The sequence below is a fragment of the Erythranthe guttata genome, chromosome 3 (genome assembly GCF_056151865.1).
Source record: "Erythranthe guttata isolate IM_541 chromosome 3, IM_541, whole genome shotgun sequence".
In the NCBI taxonomy this organism is placed as follows: domain Eukaryota; kingdom Viridiplantae; phylum Streptophyta; class Magnoliopsida; order Lamiales; family Phrymaceae; genus Erythranthe; species Erythranthe guttata.
Genome location: NC_142535.1, coordinates 8,081,937 through 8,103,300, shown reverse-complemented (window position 1 = coordinate 8,103,300; position 21,364 = coordinate 8,081,937). Strand labels below are relative to the sequence as shown.

The following is a 21,364-nucleotide window of genomic DNA, read 5'->3' as shown; positions in this document are numbered from 1 at the left end:
GTAATATTATTACGTTAACTGGTCAACAAATCAAAGAAAATAAAAAAGCCAAAAAAAAAAGTAATGATATTGATGTGGTTGACATTAATATTACTGTTTTACAACAATTGTACTGTCAACGACACTACAATTACTGTCATCGTTTAGCGGCATGCGTAAAAAAATAAATGGGTAAGAAATTTCGAGAAAAAAGAGTCAACGCCGTTCTACGCCTCAAATCGGCAGCGTAAAAAACTATCAGAATAAAAAAAAAACAAAAAAAAAAAAAAAATCAACGCCAGAAACCGACGGAAAAAAGTCAAAATTGAATTTTTGTTGTCATATGATGAAATTGAAGTTAATCTAGAATTACAATTAGAAATTGAGTTTAAAGGGTTGAGGGTAATTTTGTCATATACATTAAATATGCCTTTATTTATAATACATAGGGCTAAATACACTTTACACCCCCGAAGTATAGCCTACGTAACACTTACCCCTCAAGCTCAATTCAATTTGTATTCTAAATCCAAATACCTTAAAAAAATATTTAAAATAATAAATAAAAGAATAATTAAATTATACAACTAAAAATATATGTTGGAAAATGCAATATTTTAAAATTTAAAAATATTATCTTGTACTGTTGGGTACATATATAATTGTTATTGTACCAATTAATCGAATATATTCATATCGATAAATTTTAAGAAATTAATACATAAATAATAGTAATCTTAAGTATTTAAACTTATTTTAGTTCATTAATTTTTTAAAATATATTTTCATTCATTCCTGGCGAAAGAGATATAACCCCCACACCTAAACTAATAAAGATAGTCAGTATGAGACTTAGGGTGTTTAGCTAAACTTATTTTAAACAGCTGATAAGCTCTTATGTTAGATAAGATGTTTTAAGAGTTGATAAGCTATTACATCTTATTTTTAGGATTAGTTTTTAGAGTATTTGGATAATGAATTTATTTCCTATTTTTTACTCATTATAAGATCTTAAATAAAAAGGTGGGGTAGATGTATTTTTTTAAAAGATCTTATTTGCTCTCCAACGGCTTATTTTAAAAAAAAAATTAAGATCTTTTCTTAAAAAATTACCAAACACCTTGGAAGTGCTTACAAGCTCTAAAACATCTTATAAGCTCATTTTAGCATCTTATAAGCTTAGCCAAACACTATGCATAAAAACCCAAATTAAAAACGACATAGAAAAATATTAACACACGTGCAGCGCACGTGCACAATAATATTACTAGCACGTGCACAATAATATTACTATCAACCACATCAATATTATTATTTTTGTTTTGTTTGAGTTATTCACGGAGTAACGTAATAATATTAATGTCTATTATTGTAATATTACTGTAAACACAATATTATTATTGTGGTTGACGGTAATATTACTATTGTTATAGTAATATTATTATCAACCACATAAATATTATTGTTTTCTTGGGGTTTTTTTTGTTTTGTTTGAGTTATTCATGGAGTAACGTAATAATATTATTGTCTATTATTGTAATATTACTGTATACACAATAATATTATTGTTGTTATAGTAATATTACTGTCACTCAGAGTAATATTAATTCTTTTGGCTTTTTATTATGTTTACATTTGTTGAACGGTCAACATATTAATATTACTGTATTACAAAATAATAATGAATTTTGTTGTGTTAATATTACTGTGATAGAGATTAATATAGCAATATTACTATGTTAAATTGTAGTATAGTTAATTTTACAGTGTTTAATAATAATATAGTTAATATTACTGTCAATCACAGCAATATTGTTGTTAAATTGGGGAAAAAAAGATGTTAAAGAAATAAATAAATAAATTCGAAAAAGTCAACGCCCGAAACCGGCGGAAAAATTAGGTAGAAAAAAAAAACGTCAACTCCGGAAACCGGCGAAAAAATCAGGAAGAAGAAAAAAAAAATTCAACGCTAGAGACCGGCGGTCAACGGTGGTGACAGACGAAATTGTCCATAAAAATGTGTTTAGGGTCAAAATTGAATGATTTGTAAAATTTTGGGGTCAAATTGAGGTTAGATGAAATTAAATGATGAAATTATATCAGATTAAAGTATGAGGGGCTATTTTAGTCTTTTACAAACCTTTGGACCATGTGTGGACTTTTTTTGAAAGAGTTTATTGTCTGGATCTCTTTATGAATAACTACCCATTGATGAACTTATTTGTAAAGTGCCTTAATATTTGTTGTTGATTTATTTAAAACATCTTGATGCTTATAATTTTTTTTTTATTAATGCATAAAAAGTAATATTCAAACGTATTTAATTGGTTATGAAACTAAATTATGTAGGGGTTTTTCTGCATAAGTCCCTAACCAACCATTTTTATTATTGTAGGTTCAGGGGCTATATCTCTTTCGCCAATAAGCACATCCATTTAATATGTATTATAAATAAAGGAAAAATTAATGTATATGACAAAATTATCCAAAACCCTTTACACTAAATTTTTAATTGTAACCCTAATCTAATCAATTTTGACCACAAAAATCCAATTTTGATTTTATTTTTTTTTGTAAACTTTTTTTTTCAGAAATTATTTTTTTGCCGCCAGTTTCATGCGTTGACTTTTCGATTTTTTTTTTGGTATGTTTTGTCCGCCGCCGGTTTCCGGCGTTGACTTTTTTTTGTGAGTTTTTTTTAGCCCGCCGCTAAACGTTGACCGTAATCGTGGTTTCATTAATAGTAATTATACTCTCACTGACAGTAAATTAACGTAATTATACTGTCACTTACAGTACATTAACGTAATTGTATTGTCGTTGACAGTACAATTATGTAATTCTACTGCGGTTCACAGTACAATTAGAGTCAACGAAAATATAATTAATTTTTTGGTCATTATTATTATTTTTTGTTAATTTTGTCTGATTTTTTGACAAGTCAACGTAATTATATTACTGTCGTTGACAGTAAAATAAATGTAAACGCAATAATATTACTGTCAACTACATTAATATTATTATTTGTTTAGGTTTTTTGTTTTGTTTGAGTTATTGACGGAGTAACATAGTAATATTACTGTCTACTATTGTAATATTACTGTAACTGAAAAAGTCAATGCCGGAAACCGGTGGCGGAAAAATCAGGAAGAAAAAAAAAATCAAAAAAGTCAACGCTAGAGATCAGCGGAAAAATTATGAAGATAAAAAAAAAAAAATCAATGCCGGAGACCGGCGGTCAACGGCGGTGACGAACGAAATTGTCCATAAAATTGTGTTTTGGGTCAGAATTGAATAATTAATGAAATTTGGGGTCGAATTGGGGTTAGATTAAATTAAAGGATTAAATTGGAGCATATTGTGAGGGGCTATTTTTGTCTTTTACAAACCCGTGGACCATGTGTGGACGTTTTTGTAAAAGAGTTTATTGTCTGGACCCCTTTATGAATAAGTACCCATTGATGGGATTATTTGTAAATGCCCAACTATGTATTCGATGGTTGGGGATTTTACCAAGAACTTATGTTTACAAGGTTAATGTCAAAGAGGCCAATGACAAGGACACTTAATTAAGAAAGAGACATCCAACTTTTTTGTCTTTCAATTATTTTCAGCTCATTCAAACTTATTTGCTAATAAGGGAAACCCTTTTATATAAACCAAAATTACCCCAAATTCCTTGAAACCCAATTCAACTCCAATTTCATGATTTACACCCCAATTTAGCGTACTTTCACCACTTAACCAATTTGGACCATAATTTCAATTTTGACCCGCCACCACCGGAGACCGCCGGTCAGCCGTCGTTGACCGCCAGTCCCCGGCATTGAATTTTATCTATCTTACAATTATAATAATAATAATAATAATGTAAAAGTATGAAATAAAAACTATAATATACAATCAAACATTAAATTCCTTCTAAAGTGAAACTATGGCGATATACTTAATTTTGATTAAAATGTCACAAGAATTTAATATAGGCTGCAGTTTGCTATGAGAAATATCATTTGATGGTGGACTTTGCAATTTTTGAAATTTTAGGATGCAAGTCGCCAATTAGAGTCAATTTTGGGTGCGAAATGCGATTCGCAGTTCCCCACTCTCAATTTTACTGATTTGTTTTTATTGAAATAGTAATTGATGTGTTTTTTTTTCTTTTTCTTTTTTCTTTGTCCCTGACTAATTTTCATTATTCGTTAATTCATTCATCTTGAATAATAAATAGAATTTGTTGGATGGTTGTAAACTTAGTTTATATAGTTCTTTGTCGTGTCAGTCTAACCATGCATCATGTGTAGATATTTTTTTTCCCTAGATGTATTACTATTTTTCAATTTATTTAGTTTTATGTGCATTAGTGTTTGATCTTTTTTTTTTCTCACTTGTAGCATATGAAATTCGTTTGTTTATGGGCTATGACATGTGAATTTCCTACGAGCTCATTGTAGTTTAATTTTCGTCAATTTGGGTTGCGAAACGCAATTCTTCTTTCACAATTTCCTACTCTCAATTTAATTTTTTTTACCGAAATAGTTATTGATGTTGTTGGTATTTTTTTTTTTTATTTCTTTGTCCCTGACCAAATTTCATTAGTTGTTAATTCATTTATCTTGAAGAATATGTAATTTGTTGAATGCTTGTAGACTTAATTTTATCACTTTGACATAGTCTGACAATGCATCATCACTGTAAAAGAAGAATAATGAAGAGATTTTTTTTCCATGTACAATATTATTTGTCCATTTCTATAGTATATATATTTACTTTTAAAAGTGTGAATAGGCAGGATGTTTCTTCCATTTTTTGTAATTCCAAAACTGCCCCATTAATAGGCAAGAAATGAAAGGTCAAATAGGTAAATTGATTAACATCTTTAACTAATTTATAAATTGTTAATACATTATATAAGTTATTATAGTCTAATATTAATTAAAATGATAAGTTAAAACTCATTGAATAATAACCTTAAATAAATCATATTGATACGTATTTAGCATTTGATACAAAAAGCAAGGTATACAAACCACTTCACAATAAATTACAAATTAGCCCAATTGTTAGCCGCTGGACTCAAATTACAAATTTGGAGGCAAGTTCTCGAAATTTCAGTACTTACAATTTTAATCGTAAAATTTGATGAGTTTCCGTTACATTGTTTCTTCAATTTTTGATGATTTTTTTTTTATTAATTTCAGAAGGTTTAATTCTAGTTTGCACTCTCGAGATGTATCATTTTCGCACTTTGCATCACCAAAAAAAAACTATTAGTATCACGTTCACCCCAACATATGTTTTAAGGTGAATGAAAACATATGTTTTAAGATGAATGAAGATAATTTCATCTTTAAGTAGATTTATAAATGAAAATTTTATTTTATATGATAAATTTAATTCATATAATAGAATTCTGATAAATAAAATACAAAATTATTGGATATGGAAAAGTTAAGATTTTAATATTTTGAACGAAGAAAATAAATACTTTTGTATGGGTGTTTCACGGATGGCAGTTAAACCTCAATAAATTAATACAGTTGTGAGTTGTGACCATTAGAATCCTATTAATTTAGCAAAATATTAACATATCGATAACATTAATAATTACTAATTTATACATAAATTAATAAATTATTTATTCATGAAATTATTTTTATTATTATTTTCAACATATACATTTTTTAATTCTTTTTTACATGTATATTATTTATTAGTTTAATGTACTATAGAGTCCGTTTCTCGAACGAAAGATTTTAAGGCAACAATGATATTGAATAATTTTTTGTTGAATTATGAGAAACTATACGAGAAATTCTAACCATGTTAAAAAAAATGAGCATATTGGTGGTAATGTGAATTTCAACAAGAAACAAGCGATAATTAAATCATAGATCAATAAAATATGTATTGTACTATTTAATTTAAAAATTATTTTTATGCAATATTAATTTATATATTATGTGGGACTTCTTAAAATTCTCGAATGTATATTATCTTATAAATTTAGAGAATTATTAATTTAGTACGTTGTCCCCGAGTCGGGAATGAAAAAAAATATTATTTAAGCGAGGTTATTAATTTACCAGTATTAATTTATCGAGATTTTACTGAAAGTGTCATGTTAAATTCTTTAGTTCTCCCCACCATTCAACCATTTTCTCACTATTTTAAGCAAATTATACTTTTTTTTTTGCCAAAGATCTACCAAACAAATAATTTATTCAGAGAATTTTGCTAAAATATCAATTGGGGTGCAATGTGAATGATTAGTTGCCTTTTGAGAGTGTAAAGTGCTATTATTGTTTCTGGGGGTACAAAGTGCCAATTGCTATATTTTGAGAGTGCGGAGAAAAAATAAAATGGAGTTGTAAAATCCAATGTTATTAGGACCGGACTGGACCGGACAGGCCGGTCGGACCGGTCTGACCGCGACCCGCAACAAAAGTGGTTCGATCTGATGCCTAAAACCGGCCAAATCAAGAACCTGGGCCAAATCACAAAAATCCGGTTCGACCGGTGAAAACCGGCTAACCCGGAAACCAGTCAATGACCTAGGTTTTCATCTAATACACTTCATCGGTGGCTATTGGCGGCGGGATTTGGGTGAAATTCACCAGGGATGGCCGGTTCTAGGTGGAAAAAGGAGAATAAATTATATATATATAAATAAATAATAAAAGTAAAGAGAGGGTGAAACATAAAATATATACACAATATATAAATTTAAAATATTAAAATTAATAAAAAAATAAAAATAAATAAAAAAACCGGGTCGAACCAGGTTGAACCGGTCCAACCATGACCCGAACGCCTAGCCGGTTTTGTGTCCAGTCCGATTCTGATAACATTGGTAAAATCTTCTTAAAATTTCAATAAGTTTGGCTCACATATTTATGATTTAGGGTTAACATTTACCTCTATGCAAATATTGTAAATTTACTTATTTTCATGATTTACAATTTTATTTTTGTCATTTTGGGTTATGAATATGATCACAAGTGGATGGTAATATTTGTTTACTTTTGTTAAATAATATTACAAAAAAATGAAGTTTGTATAAAAATTAATCACGCATGCCAGTGAAAGCATTACTATAGTGATATTTAACCGAAAAAATATTATTTTTCACTCACTCGAATTTAATTGATCGAAATTTAGCAACAAAAAAAATGAAAAAGAAAAGAAGGGTCAGGGAAGTGGATCAATGAAATCCATGCTCTTGCAAACTTTGGAGAAGTTTTCTTGCTTACTATGTGAATGAGAAGTCTTCTTCACCTATAAATTAGGAAAATCACTGTATTTAACTATATTTTTATTCCAAGTCCACATTATTTCAGTGGAGCAGTTGAACAACCAACTTTGTTTCATATGTTTTAAAAAAAATCAACTTATTCCCCAACTATACGGTTATTATTAAACTAAGGAGATATATTTATAACCATCTCTTATGCTTTTTTCGTTTAATGGTTCTCAGTTTGGGTCGGTTATTACATCTCGAGGGCTTTGCCATGGAGACCCTATCTCCCCATATTTGTTTATATGTTGTGCAGAAGTTCTAATTTCGATCATAAACAAAGCGGTAGAAGAAGGAGAACTCCGTGGAATTAAAATTGCACCGACGGCGCCAACTATCTCAAATTTATGCTTTGCGGACGAGATTTGTGTAGCGGATTGTTTTGAGATTTGTGTTACTTTGCAGGAAGCCTTCAATTACGTCGAACATTGACAAATGCCTTCTTCGAAATTTATAGATCAAAAGACCAAGCATGCAAGGCATTCCAATTACGATCCTCAGTGCTAGGCTGGACGTAAGTATAAAAGCTGGAAATCGAAAACCTTGAAGGTATTAGGATCACTCACTTCAAATTAGAGAATCCTTACAAGCATTGAAAAAAAAACATATTGTGAAATAAGTTCATAATGGCCTCCTCACATAATTTTTCATAATACTAGTTGGGACTGTAAATTAAAAGATTGCTTTTAGTTACATGATTTAAAATTTATTTAACAAAATAATATTTTGCTAGTTTATAAGAATCTTCATTTGGGCATAGTTTTATATTCTATATGACTCCAAATACTTTTATTTACGTAATATGATTTTGATCATTAATTTAATAAAATAGTACTTCGTCATTTTAAGAGAATCTCCATTTGGGCATGGTCTTATGTTATAATATGATTCAAAATGATGTGTTGACAATGATAAAATGTAGAAGATTATTTTGTTGTCTCGTTTAGAATATAAAGTTTATTTACAATCGAGATTGAATAAATATAACAACTTAGTGTCTAGGTAATTTATCTATAATGATTACAGTAAATAAAAAATAATTGTTATTTTAATTGAATGTGCTATCACATTTGGTAATATTTCATCGTTGATTGAAATTAAACTATATTATTTATCGTTCTCAAACAATTACTGATCTCTTAATGACTACATATTTAGGGTTCATTCAGTAGTATATTATGTTTTGATGATCTAATTAGTGATATTTTGGAAGAGTTAACAAATTCCCGATATTTGTGCAGTTGCAATAGTTATTTGTCGGAAGTTAGTTATTGTTGGAAATCGACATCTCCAAAACTAAACTATATTATTTAGCGTTCTCAAACAATTACTAACCTCTTAATCACTACATATTTAAGGTTCATTCATTAGTATATTATGCTTTGATGATCTAATTGGTGATATTCTGAATTGGTTAACAAATTCTCCACATTTGGGCAGTTGCAATAGTAATTTGTTGGAAATCGACATCTCCAAAATATGGGAATGATAACTAACCCCTGAGTTATTTAAGTTTAAGGCTCAATCAAGTGATGAGACATAATCAAATAAATTAAGTGGTCGGTAAAACTAAGAAATGTATTATGTAACTTATTGATGGTTACTATTTTTGCGTGCGAGGAGATTTCAAGTAATGGGTAAATGAAATAAAAGACAAGTACTTGAAATCTGGACATGAATGTAATAATTATTTGGTCGCGGAAATAATAATTATTTATAATCAACTAGTTGATTATTTTGTGAAGTACAACTTAATTGATTCTTATATGTTTGACTTAAATTTATAATTTTCTTAAGATATTAGCCCACTCTAATGATAAAAATATTTATCTCAAAGATTGAAGCTCTGATTGAGCAAAAGAATCAAGAAGTTGAAGCTTTTTGGAAATAGTCAAAGTGGGACTGTTGAACAGTTTGTTTGAGTTTCCTTCTTATGCTAAATCTAACAACCAAAGATCATTAAGTACGATAATTGAAGACGACATTCAGATTATCTAAATTTGTATGTAAGTCTATATTTTTCTTATGCATCAATGTATATATAACGCATGCAAGAAAATTTCAAACTCTAAATCAATTACGAATTTAGTATAGGTCATGCGATTCACTTTCAATCAATTGGTATCAGGGCTAGTCTGATAAATTCGTAATCAATTGGTATCAGGAAGGTGGTGAAGGTTGGCGATATGGTTTCGGGCCCAAATCGCATAAACTTAACCCTAGCAACACCTTTTCTACCAATCAGCAGGTTGTTGAGGCTGTGCACAGTGGCACAGCGAGTGGTGGACCACGGGAACCACAACAATTATGGTTGGGGTTTGCCCTCCGACGGTGTTCTGGAAGGGTTGCGCTGAAGACGGCAGGAGCAGAGAAATCCGGCGGAGGTTGGTGACGGGGCTCCGAGCGGAAGCGGGAGCGGAGCGACGGGGAGGGGTGGTTTGCTTGTTTTGAGGAGGAAAACACGACCGATGTTTGGTGCATAGCACATTTTGTTGGAACTCGGTTGGATCCATAAAACATTTTTATTATTTGATTACGGTAATCGACTACAATTTTAAATTTATTTTTTAATATGTTTATTGTTTCTTTGTTTTGCCACATGTAATTGGGCTTGGGGACATTGCGGTGGTGCTTCTTTGTTCTGCCACTATCAATCTATTCTCTAACTTGGAAATATTTCGTTTATTTTTCTATTACGTTATCTATTGGAGATGTATAATGTTTCGATAGTTGATTTTGATGTTTTTATATTTTTTTTGTTTCGACATAATTTAGTAGTTGATTACTCGAAGGTAGTAGTTGGATTATATATTTTCGTAGTTAAATAATATATTTTTGAATTGTAGGTGGTGGACTTTTGCCATAATTATTGTCATTATTGCATTTGCGGTTGTTGGTGGTGGACTTGTGAAAGTACTTTTTGATTGGTTTATGTTGGTGGTGGACTTATGGCCATTAATTGATTTTTTCTTTGTGGTTTTTGCGGTTTGTTATTGTTTAGTTCTGGTGTTGAATTGTGTTGAGTGCCAGTGACGGCATTACAGTTGTTTTTGTTACTTTTAAAATTGATTACATTATCGATCACTATTTTAGTAGTCAATCAACTACGATTTTAGTAGTCGATTTCTATTATGGTAATTGTATAAACCTGACTAGAAAAAAAAAGTTTAAACAAACCAAAAAAAAAAAAAAAACGAAACAAGAAAAATGAAAATTAATTTAAGAAAACAAAAAAAAATGGAGATGGTGTGTATTGGAAAGAAGATAGTTGAATGGTAATTTTGAGATTAAAAAAACTTGTGAGTTTAAATGGAGAAAATATAAATAGACCTCTTCGTGTTAAAACAATTTATGAGGGGTCTATATCAAAAAATCCATATTTATTAAAATGGCTAAAAGAAAAACATGCTAAAATTCAGGCGACAAAGTGCTATCTACAGTTAAAGATATGTTAATGGATAAAAACAAAAAAAATTTGAAAAGATATTCAACAATTTGATACTCACCTATGCCAGCCTGAAGAATGTACACGATCCCTGCACGTACACATGTATATGGTAAGGAAAGCAACAAACACGGGACGAGTAATATAATAGTTTGATAAGGAGTGTAACCAATCTAAGCGAATGATTTATATATCATATTCATTTTCATATTACACTTCTTTGTTTTCTTTCACCGCTATTTGACTAATTTTCTAAATAAAAGAACTAATATATAAATTAAAAATTAAAGAAAAAATCCTTAAAACATTGTTAAAAATCGTAAAAATAATGTCAAAAGTCCATTTTGGTCACTGATAAAATGATTACGTTACTTTTTATCAGGATAAACTAACGTATATTTCAAAAAAAATGAGTTCACTATTTCAACACCAATTATACAATGACCAATTGAAAATTGCGGTGACCTTTAGGCTGGTGTTGTTTGAAAGAAATGGATTGTAAATGGGTTCAACTGGGGAGGATTAGAAGTTCTGTAAATGTGAAGGGTTGTTAAATCCACCTTAATTGTTAAATCAATTGAAAAATGAGAGATACGAATTTGAAATTCATTACCAAATGACTCAATACTAATAAGTCCAAAAATCAAGATGGTCCACCCGAGTTTGGCATTAACTTTTGAAGGACTTCTTTCGGCCCTATTATTTTTACTAGTTCTTTTCAATAATAGACACAAAAATCATCAAGTGTAATATTCTCTTTAGTGACAAGCAAACCATTCAAGAGCAAAGCAAAATCTTGAAATTGCAATAGATTTTTTTTAGGATAAAATACAGTTTCCACCCCTGTATTATGAAAAATGTCGCATTCACCCCCCTGTAGTATTAAAAACTACAAAGACCCCTCTATTTTTGACAGCCAGTCAACATAAATTTGACGTTGTTAAATTTTGCAGTGCAATTACTCTTATACCCTCTCTTTTTTTCTTTAACTTTCCCGAAAATTCTCAGCCACCCACCACCAAAATGAAGAAGTGGAGACGATGATTTCTCCACCACCATCACCATCGATCCCCTCCTGCCGAAAGAATACACCATGGTCGCCGCCACCACCACCATTAGGGATTAGGTTAGAATGAGTGGTTGTTGTTGGTGTGATGGGATTTAAACAGTTGTTGGTGGTCGGATGGGATTTGGATGATTTTTAGAAGATGATGAAGAGAAATTTTGCTGAATTTTTGTACTGTCTGGAGAACGGTGGGAAGAGAATTTTGTTTCTAAATAACGATGGTGGGATGGGGCTAGGAGGATTCTTGTACATATTTTTATTTTATTTTATAATATTTATTGAATTTCTATAATAAAGTATTTTTTTTATAATTTTTTTCATTTTATAAATTATTAGAGCATATTTCATTATTTTTTACATTTTATAATTGTTTCTATAATTTTATAATTTTTTTTGTAGTTTTTGTTAATTGTATAAAATAGTAGATATATATATATATACACACACACTATAGTCAAGGGATAAAAATGTCCAGAATATTGAAATATGTTTGGTCAACGTGCCACATCATCTTTGACTGAAAGAATAACTAACGACAGGTTTTTTTTTATTTTTTTTTTATTTTATAGTTTTTAATACTACAGGGGGTGAATGCCACATTTTTAAGTACAAGGGTGCAAACTGTATTTTACCCTTTTTATGTTATTTTCCGCTAGGATTTACAATTGTGAGTAAAATTTTGTAAACTGAAGAGAACTTTTTTATAGTTTAGCATATGTTAGAGAGTTAGTTTACCTTAGAATTGAATAAGATGATAAATGAAGAATTATATGAACAACAAAAGAGAGTTAAAGAATTACTAACATTGAAGAGCATCGGCCAACCAATCTGGGAAGTCACCTGCACGAATAAGAGCACTAGAATGACATAAGTGTATTGAATCTTAATCGTGTAAAATGTTAAAACGCTGAAGCTCATCTTCGTTAAAATGTTCAAGTGATGAGGAAAATGTTTTTCTATGCATGAAAAAATAATGAACAATAAATGCATCGTCATAATTGATTGAATCTTACCGCAAAAAGGGTATCCACCAATTATATTGTATACATAATTCTCGTACGAAGTCAAAGCCCACGAAACCTCAGAACCATATATCAGAGCTGTGTGCATAGTTGAGAAGGAAACATTCTCTTCTATTTTAAGTGGCAATGAAGTCATCATCATGAGGTCTATTTTGCACATATCCTTTACTTGATGTAAATCCGTGCCAAACATTACATATGCGCGACTTCCATTCACACCATATAATTTTCTATCTGCACAATGAGAAGTAATTTCCAAAAGCTTCGAACCATTGAGTGGATATGGGCAGCTCATAAAACTAATTGGAACACTTTTTTCGACATAGGAGTAATAGGGATAAAACCTGTAATCGAATAAAGGGTATTTGGGGAATGAGCAACTCTCGATTATTGTGACATAAGGAATAGCAAGACGGATGGTCTGTTTGGTATAGTTGATTTCGTGGACGAGGTATTTTAGAGAATTGATGAATATTGAGGTGGTATTGTTCTCGCATAAAAGTTCGGATTGGTGACGACCGCAGCGTTTCGGATCGGTCTTGAGCCTGAAAGGATAGCTAATATTGCGAATTTCGCTACATGAAGAAGGGGTGCAATTAATTTGGTTTCCATGGGATTTTTTGGTGAAATATAATTGGGTGGTGATGAAGAAATACAGGCATTTGAGGAGGAGACTTTTGCTGAGCATATACATGTATGTATGTATGAATATTTAATTTGGTGATTAATTTGAAGAGCTATAGCTAAGTTTGAGAATATGATTAATTGGATGGAAGAGATGAGAAGAGAGAAGATTATAGTAATGTGTGAATGGAGGAGGAGTTTGTTTTTTCGTTAACAATAATTGAGCCAATCACAATCCGGGGACCACTATCCCATGACAGGTCATAATTAGATGGATTAATTTTGTGTTAAATTATAGGGTAAAATACAATCACCCCTCAGGTATGGTCAAATTACGAAAACCCCCCTCTTGTTTGAGTAATTACAACCACCCCCTCAACTCCCCAAATTTAGTGGAATCTTCGAGATTATATGGAATATTATCACTTTTATACCCGTTTTATCCCATTCGAACTCTACATTTTGAAGCAAGATGATCATAATATGTGTTTTTTGGCTTGTATATATCAGATTGTGGTGCATCATAAACTGTATTTTTACACAAAATGAGTACAAACTCGAGCACATTCCACGAAATCTAGATGATTATGTTGAATTTGACACCATAAGGGTAGAGGTGTAAGAAAAATTCATAATTGAGGGAGGTAGATGTAATTATCCAAACAAGAGGGTTTTTTTGTAAATTGACCATACCTCAGGGGGTGTTTGTAATTCACCCTAAATTATATTGTAATAATTTTTTTTGGAAAGAAATCAAATATCATCAGGTCCACCACTATCAATTGGGTTACAAGATTCATGTGCGTATGCTACTTCTTCCAATTTGAAAAATGTCTTCCTTTATTTTGTTGCTTTTGTTCTATCCACTTGTTGTACCGGTAACAAAAAGCGATGACGGTTGTACGCCAATCAGATGCAGTAAACATAGCCCGATAATTCGGTTTCCTTTCAGACATCAAACTCAGCAACCTCACCACTGCGGCTATCCGGGTTTCGATCTAAACTGCGACAACAAAAAAGATACTGTTCTTGTGCTTCCGTTCTCCGTAAATGTTGTCGTGAAGGAAATCAACTATACATCTCAAACAATTCTTGTTTATGACCCGGAAAATTGCCTTCCACAAAAGCTACCCCATCTAAACTTATCTACCTCGTCCTTCAACTTCCTTCTTGATGATTACTTAATATCGGACTCCGCCATTTTTAAATGTTCCGATGCGGACAAATCTTTGTATCGCTTCATTCCTTGCCGTGTTGATCCCATCAACAAATACTATTTTGTTGATAACTGTTGGGTGCTAAATACCAACACGCAAGTGTACGTATCGCAAACAAGTAGTAAAGTAGACTCGTGAGAGTCGGATGTCGATCCCACAGGGAATACGTAAATTATTTAATCCTAAGTACCAAATCCTAACAATTGTGATTTTTATCCAGCCTACACAAGGTTGTCAAATTAATTAACTAATAAAATTAAAATAATTAAGAAAACAAGTAATCACGAGAAAAATCAATAATAAACGGATCTAGGATTTTATCTTCCCCCTATGCAATAATTCTCACCCAATTAATCTCCTATTATGCAAGTTACGATTCCCGATTATTAACCCAAGACACGAAATTATTCATAACCAGCTGTCGCTGCGCTATAAACCTATTATTCATAAAAGATTCACTATATGTCTATGCAAACCTAATATAAATAAAGCATTAAATAACAAGTCTCGCAAACGGCTACCTAAGGTATTATCTGTATGTCTACGATAATACATGCAATTAACACACGCATTCGGTGAAAAACTACTCGAAGGTTCTCCTATCCCTGTTCTAATTATTAAAACGATCTGTCAATCAATTCTAACAATAACAACTAGCAACATAAGTTAGCTACGCTCATGCACTAAATAAGATCAAGATAGAGGAAATAATCGAAGAATTAAACTTGCATAAAAGTCGAAAAAGAGGTTCGAATCACCACATAGGGTTCCAATAAAATCCTAGAATAAAAACTTAGCTACTCATGTTCGTTACGGAAAACATAATGAAAATACGAAAAATCATAAAAACAATAAAAGAGGAGAACTATAATGAAGAGTCGTCAAGTCTTCGTCTTCGTTCTTGCTCCTTGATTGCGTGTCGAAAGATAAAAGCTAAAAACTAAAATAAAGATGAAAGGTAAAAGATAAAAAAGATCGGTCTAATTGTGTGCTTGTGGCCTTTAAATAGGGTGCAAAAGTCTAATAGGGCGGGTTTCCTTGTATAATTGAGTTCCCTTCACTGCGCCATCACGTCCACTCACACGGCCGTGTGAGATTTTGAACTAAAATCCGCACGGCCGTGCGGTCTTTTAATTCTTCAGAAATCTGCTTTTTTCACTTTTGGCCCACTTTTTCTCTGAATTTGCAGTTTTCACCCCAAAAGTTGTCAATTCTTCAATTTGTACCTAAAATACAAATAATAACCAAATTAAGCACCAATTATCGTAAAAACACACCAAAAGCTCCAATTAAAAGGTATAATTAAGTGTATAAATATACACTTAACACACCCCCAAACTTGAACTTTTGCTTGTCCTCAAGTAAAATCAAATCAAGAACACAAACCAAAACCATGCATCTCATTACATAGATCGATGGGTCAACTTAGCGTTTTCAGAATTTGCAATTATGATGACAATTCATAGGTATTCGCAAGCTTAACATTCAACGGCACTTAGTCACTCACTATTACCAAAAACCACAAATCATACAATTGCTTCAAGTATCCAATATTTGCAAGTTAAAGATAGAAAGAATTTATACTTACATGCATATATTTGACTCCAAATACTCACCAAATTATTTTACTCAACTAATATTGAACAATAAGCTATTGGGATCATTGGGACTTTGTGGCTTTCAATTGTTAGGCTCTTTGGTCCGAGGTAGGTAATATGGGTATATGTGGCTAATTTTCTTGAATTGAGGTGATTACGCCAAAATTTGAAAGATAGGCGTTTGAAACAATGAATTCACCTCTAGGGACTTAAATAAACTCGATTCTCCAAAATTCACACGTCAACACTTTTGCCTTGAGGCAATGGATCGAGTTTTCAACACAACTCAACAACTAGTCCTTATTTCTCCCTTCTAATCTATTCTTCTTCTTCTTTTTATTTTTTTTTTCTTTTTCTTTTTTTTTTTTTTTTTTTTTTCGAATCGAAGGATTTAGATATATATATATATATGAAGATGCACATATATATCTATCCTTTTTCTTTTTCTCTTTTTTTTTTTTTTTTTTTTATTTTTTTTTTTTTTATTTATTTATTATTTTTTTTTTTTTTTAGAAGAAGCAGAAAGATCTAATAAAACATTTCGACCGAACTCCAAGGGATAATTATTCAAAAATCTCCACTTTTCCACCTTCTACATATTAGCTAAAAGAAAGAACACCTTTTTTCTCCGAGGCTCAAATCAAGGTTCTAAGGATAAAAATTTAAAGGTAGGCTTGAAAGGCTCAAACGGTTCAAAGAAGGCCCAAATCATATCCCAAATCACTCATTACCCAACACTTCGTTTCATAAATGTCCTAAGGTGAGATTTAAAACCGAACAAAGCATGATTGAGCACAAATAAATTCCAAATTTAAAATGCAAAACATTCAACCAAAGCAAAGCACAAGGTGTGATTCCTAGCAATAATTCACTTCTACGTTCCGTTGAATCGAAAGCTAGACAAATACATACTCCTTATCAACATAAAACAAGTAGTTTCATCATCAAACATTGACCATCTACCATCATCGTAATTCATCGATGCATCGACATCCCCGGCAACGGCGCCAAAAACTTGTTGGGTGCTAAATACCAACACGCAAGTGTACGTATCGCAAACAAGTAGTAAAGTAGACTCGTGAGAGTCGGATGTCGATCCCACAGGGAATACGTAAATTATTTAATCCTAAGTACCAAATCCTAACAATTGTGATTTTTATCCAGCCTACACAAGGTTGTCAAATTAATTAACTAATAAAATTAAAATAATTAAGAAAACAAGTAATCACGAGAAAAATCAATAATAAACGGATCTAGGATTTTATCTTCCCCCTATGCAATAATTCTCACCCAATTAATCTCCTATTATGCAAGTTACGATTCCCGATTATTAACCCAAGACACGAAATTATTCATAACCAGCTGTCGCTGCGCTATAAACCTATTATTCATAAAAGATTCACTATATGTCTATGCAAACCTAATATAAATAAAGCATTAAATAACAAGTCTCGCAAACGGCTACCTAAGGTATTATCTGTATGTCTACGATAATACATGCAATTAACACACGCATTCGGTGAAAAACTACTCGAAGGTTCTCCTATCCCTGTTCTAATTATTAAAACGATCTGTCAATCAATTCTAACAATAACAACTAGCAACATAAGTTAGCTACGCTCATGCACTAAATAAGATCAAGATAGAGGAAATAATCGAAGAATTAAACTTGCATAAAAGTCGAAAAAGAGGTTCGAATCACCACATAGGGTTCCAATAAAATCCTAGAATAAAAACTTAGCTACTCATGTTCGTTACGGAAAACATAATGAAAATACGAAAAATCATAAAAACAATAAAAGAGGAGAACTATAATGAAGAGTCGTCAAGTCTTCGTCTTCGTTCTTGCTCCTTGATTGCGTGTCGAAAGATAAAAGCTAAAAACTAAAATAAAGATGAAAGGTAAAAGATAAAAAAGATCGGTCTAATTGTGTGCTTGTGGCCTTTAAATAGGGTGCAAAAGTCTAATAGGGCGGGTTTCCTTGTATAATTGAGTTCCCTTCACTGCGCCATCACGTCCACTCACACGGCCGTGTGAGATTTTGAACTAAAATCCGCACGGCCGTGCGGTCTTTTAATTCTTCAGAAATCTGCTTTTTTCACTTTTGGCCCACTTTTTCTCTGAATTTGCAGTTTTCACCCCAAAAGTTGTCAATTCTTCAATTTGTACCTAAAATACAAATAATAACCAAATTAAGCACCAATTATCGTAAAAACACACCAAAAGCTCCAATTAAAAGGTATAATTAAGTGTATAAATATACACTTAACAATAACGATAACATACGTTTATATCCATTGACTTCTTGTACAAAGATTCATGATATTTCAGCTGTTCCATGGAGTATATCCGATAAAAACGGCTTCCATTTGGAGTGGTCCGAGCCAACATGTCGCCACTGTGAAGCTCAAGGCAAACGATGCAGCTTATATAACTCAACGAGACTTGATAGTATTCATTGTATCGACAAACAACCAACCACAAATCATCATGGTACGTTTTATCTCATCCCATTTTTTTCTCAATTGGAGCTTATTTAATTTACTACCTCAGTGAAAATCGCAACTCCGCGTTTTTCCCCTGTCATAAAAAAATTAGCAAAAATTCCTTGTATTTATTTTTAAGACAACATACTGGACTCATTTAAATTTTCTCCATTGACCGGTTGTAAAACGACCGAAGTACCACGGGAGTTTCTGCAAAAAAACTAGGGGACCAAATTGAAGTTTTGAAAAACTTAATCAAATAATTCAGGGGACGAATTGTAATTTTATGAAAATACATAATATTTATAAAATGTTATGTATTTCATTATGTCATATTTTTATACATACCAAATATTGCTTTAGAAATATTTATAATTTAATAAATTTAAATCAAAGAAAATGCAATAAAAATATATTAAAATAAAAAAATAAACTTAAAAAAAGATGTTGGGGGCAATTCCGTTATTTCACACAAAAAATGAAGAAAAGTCGTAGAACCCACAAGTGAGACACACGATTTGCGATGAGGGGGGTTGTCATCTTTCACTAATGAATACGGAGTATTTGCTAATTTTTTTATGACGGAGAAAATACGCAGTTGGGATTTTCATAAGAGTAAATGCAATAAGCTCTTTTTATTCGGTATAGATTATGGTTTGTCTAAAGAAATATTTTGCTTGTTGGTTACAGAAGCACTGAAGAAGCGACTGATTGCAGGTAATCAATTTCTATGCTTTTAATAATATTATATTATTCTAGTAGATGGGTTCTAATCTAACTTATGAATTATGTTTCAAAGGCTTTGGTTGCTTTTTTGCAGTGATAATCCTCGTCGCTCTCGTCCATCAATACATCAGATTTAGAATTGGCAGAGAGAATCAAATCAAGATTGAAAAGTTTTTGCATGATTACAGAGCCCTTAAGCCAAGTAGATTCTCTTATTCAGATATTACAAGGATCACTCATCAATTTCACTATAAATTAGGTGAAGGGGGTTATGGAGTTGTTTACAAAGGAAAGTTGAACAATGAAATAGATGTTGCAGTAAAAGTACTAAACAATTCCAAAGGAAACGGAGAGGAGTTTGTGAATGAAGTAAGCACGATTGGTAGAATACACCACGTCAATGTTGTCCGTCTTGTTGGCTTTTGTGCCGATGGATTTCGAAGAGCTCTTGTTTATGAATTTCTACCTAATGATTCCCTCGAAAAAATCATTTTTCCAGCTAGTTCTAAGAAAATATCTCTTGATTGGGAAAAGCTAAAGGATATTGCGCTAGGCATAGCCAGAGGCATAGAATATCTTCACGAGGGATGTGATCAACAAATACTCCATTTCGACATAAAGCCGCAAAACGTATTGTTAGACCACAACTTCAACCCGAAGATCTGCGATTTTGGTCTTGCGAAATTGTGCTCAAAGGAACAAAGTGCAGTGACAATGACTGCGGCTAGAGGAACAATGGGCTATATTGCACCTGAAGTACTGTCCAGGACTTTCGGGAGGGTTTCGTATAAGTCTGATGTTTATAGCTTCGGAATGTTGTTGCTTGAAATGGTGGGAGGGAGGAAAAACGAGGATCGTAATGTAAATAATACTAGTCTGGTATATTTTCCGCAGTGGATTTACAATCATATTAATGCGGAGGATAATCCCATGTGGGCACAAATTGATGAAGAAGGAAATAGTATAGCTAGGAAACTTAGTATAGTAGGGTTGTGGTGTATACAGTGGTGTCCGACAGATCGTCCGTCAATGAAAGTTGTGGTTCAAATGTTGGAAGGAGGCAATGGCGATCTCACAATGCCTCCAAATCCATTTCCAGCTACTACGAATTCCGTTGGTGCCGGGCATTATCAAACTACTGAGATGGCTATCATATTAGAAGAGTAAATTAATATATATATATATATATATATATATATATATATATATATATATATATATATTCTCTTTTATCTTCCATTGTAGAATTTGGGTCTGTTGATATTGCATCCTTTTTTTGTACCTTTTTCTTGTGGAAAAAAAACTATTGTTGTGTGAAATGGGACCTCGTGAAGACCTTGTATGACGTAACATGGAAAGAGTACTCATAGTTATTTACAAAATTGATTCACATGGCTTACATGTACATTCACTACTCAAAATTTGTATAATAATCTTAGCTAATTACTTTTTAAGTATGTAACTCATAATTTGGCGGATCTACAATGTAAGTCTTTCTGATTTTGGATTGGCAAAAGATGAGCCAACTGGAGATAAAGTCATATTTCGACGACAGGGTCATGGGAACCTATTGCGCAAGAATCATATATTCATAGCTTCCCACGACTTCCACAAAAACAACATTTTATTGTTACACAAAATTTGGTTAGACAGTGGCACCGCGCCTTGCACGGTACTCGAACTAATATATATAGTGGATGTTATATCGGGGATTCCTCCGCCACTATATCACGGACCCGAGTATTTTTCGATGCCGTAAGCATCCCGGGCACTAAAGTTTGAGCCCGATAGAGAGTTGTTGGGGAAAGAGCAAGTGTCGTTTCTAAATACGGAAGCATCGGTAATACAGATTGTGTAGTTGGCGTAGTTGATCGATTGTACGAGGTAATTTTGAGAGTTGAGTGTT

The 21,364-nt window shown here is 32.0% G+C and overlaps 2 protein-coding genes across 2 annotated transcripts; one reads left to right on the top strand and one right to left on the bottom strand.

Annotated features, from left to right (window-relative positions):
• Window positions 1-9,919: 9,919 nt before the first annotated feature.
• LOC105966866 (uncharacterized) lies at window positions 9,920-13,633 on the bottom strand. Its single transcript, XM_088815480.1, has 4 exons — window positions 12,798-13,633; window positions 12,589-12,624; window positions 10,780-10,809; window positions 9,920-10,421 (listed from the first exon to the last, which is right to left on the bottom strand). The coding sequence occupies exons 1-4, from the start codon at window positions 13,498-13,500 to the stop codon at window positions 10,378-10,380; spliced, it is 813 nt and encodes a 270-aa protein (XP_088671606.1). The 5' UTR covers window positions 13,501-13,633; the 3' UTR covers window positions 9,920-10,377.
• Window positions 13,634-14,260: 627 nt separating this feature from the next.
• On the top strand, window positions 14,261-20,811 carry LOC105966867 (rust resistance kinase Lr10). Its single transcript, XM_088815181.1, has 4 exons — window positions 14,261-14,720; window positions 18,497-18,739; window positions 19,423-19,449; window positions 19,532-20,811. Exons 1-4 carry the CDS (start codon window positions 14,261-14,263, stop codon window positions 20,623-20,625), a joined length of 1,824 nt encoding a protein of 607 aa, XP_088671307.1. The 3' UTR covers window positions 20,626-20,811.
• Window positions 20,812-21,364: the final 553 nt, after the last annotated feature.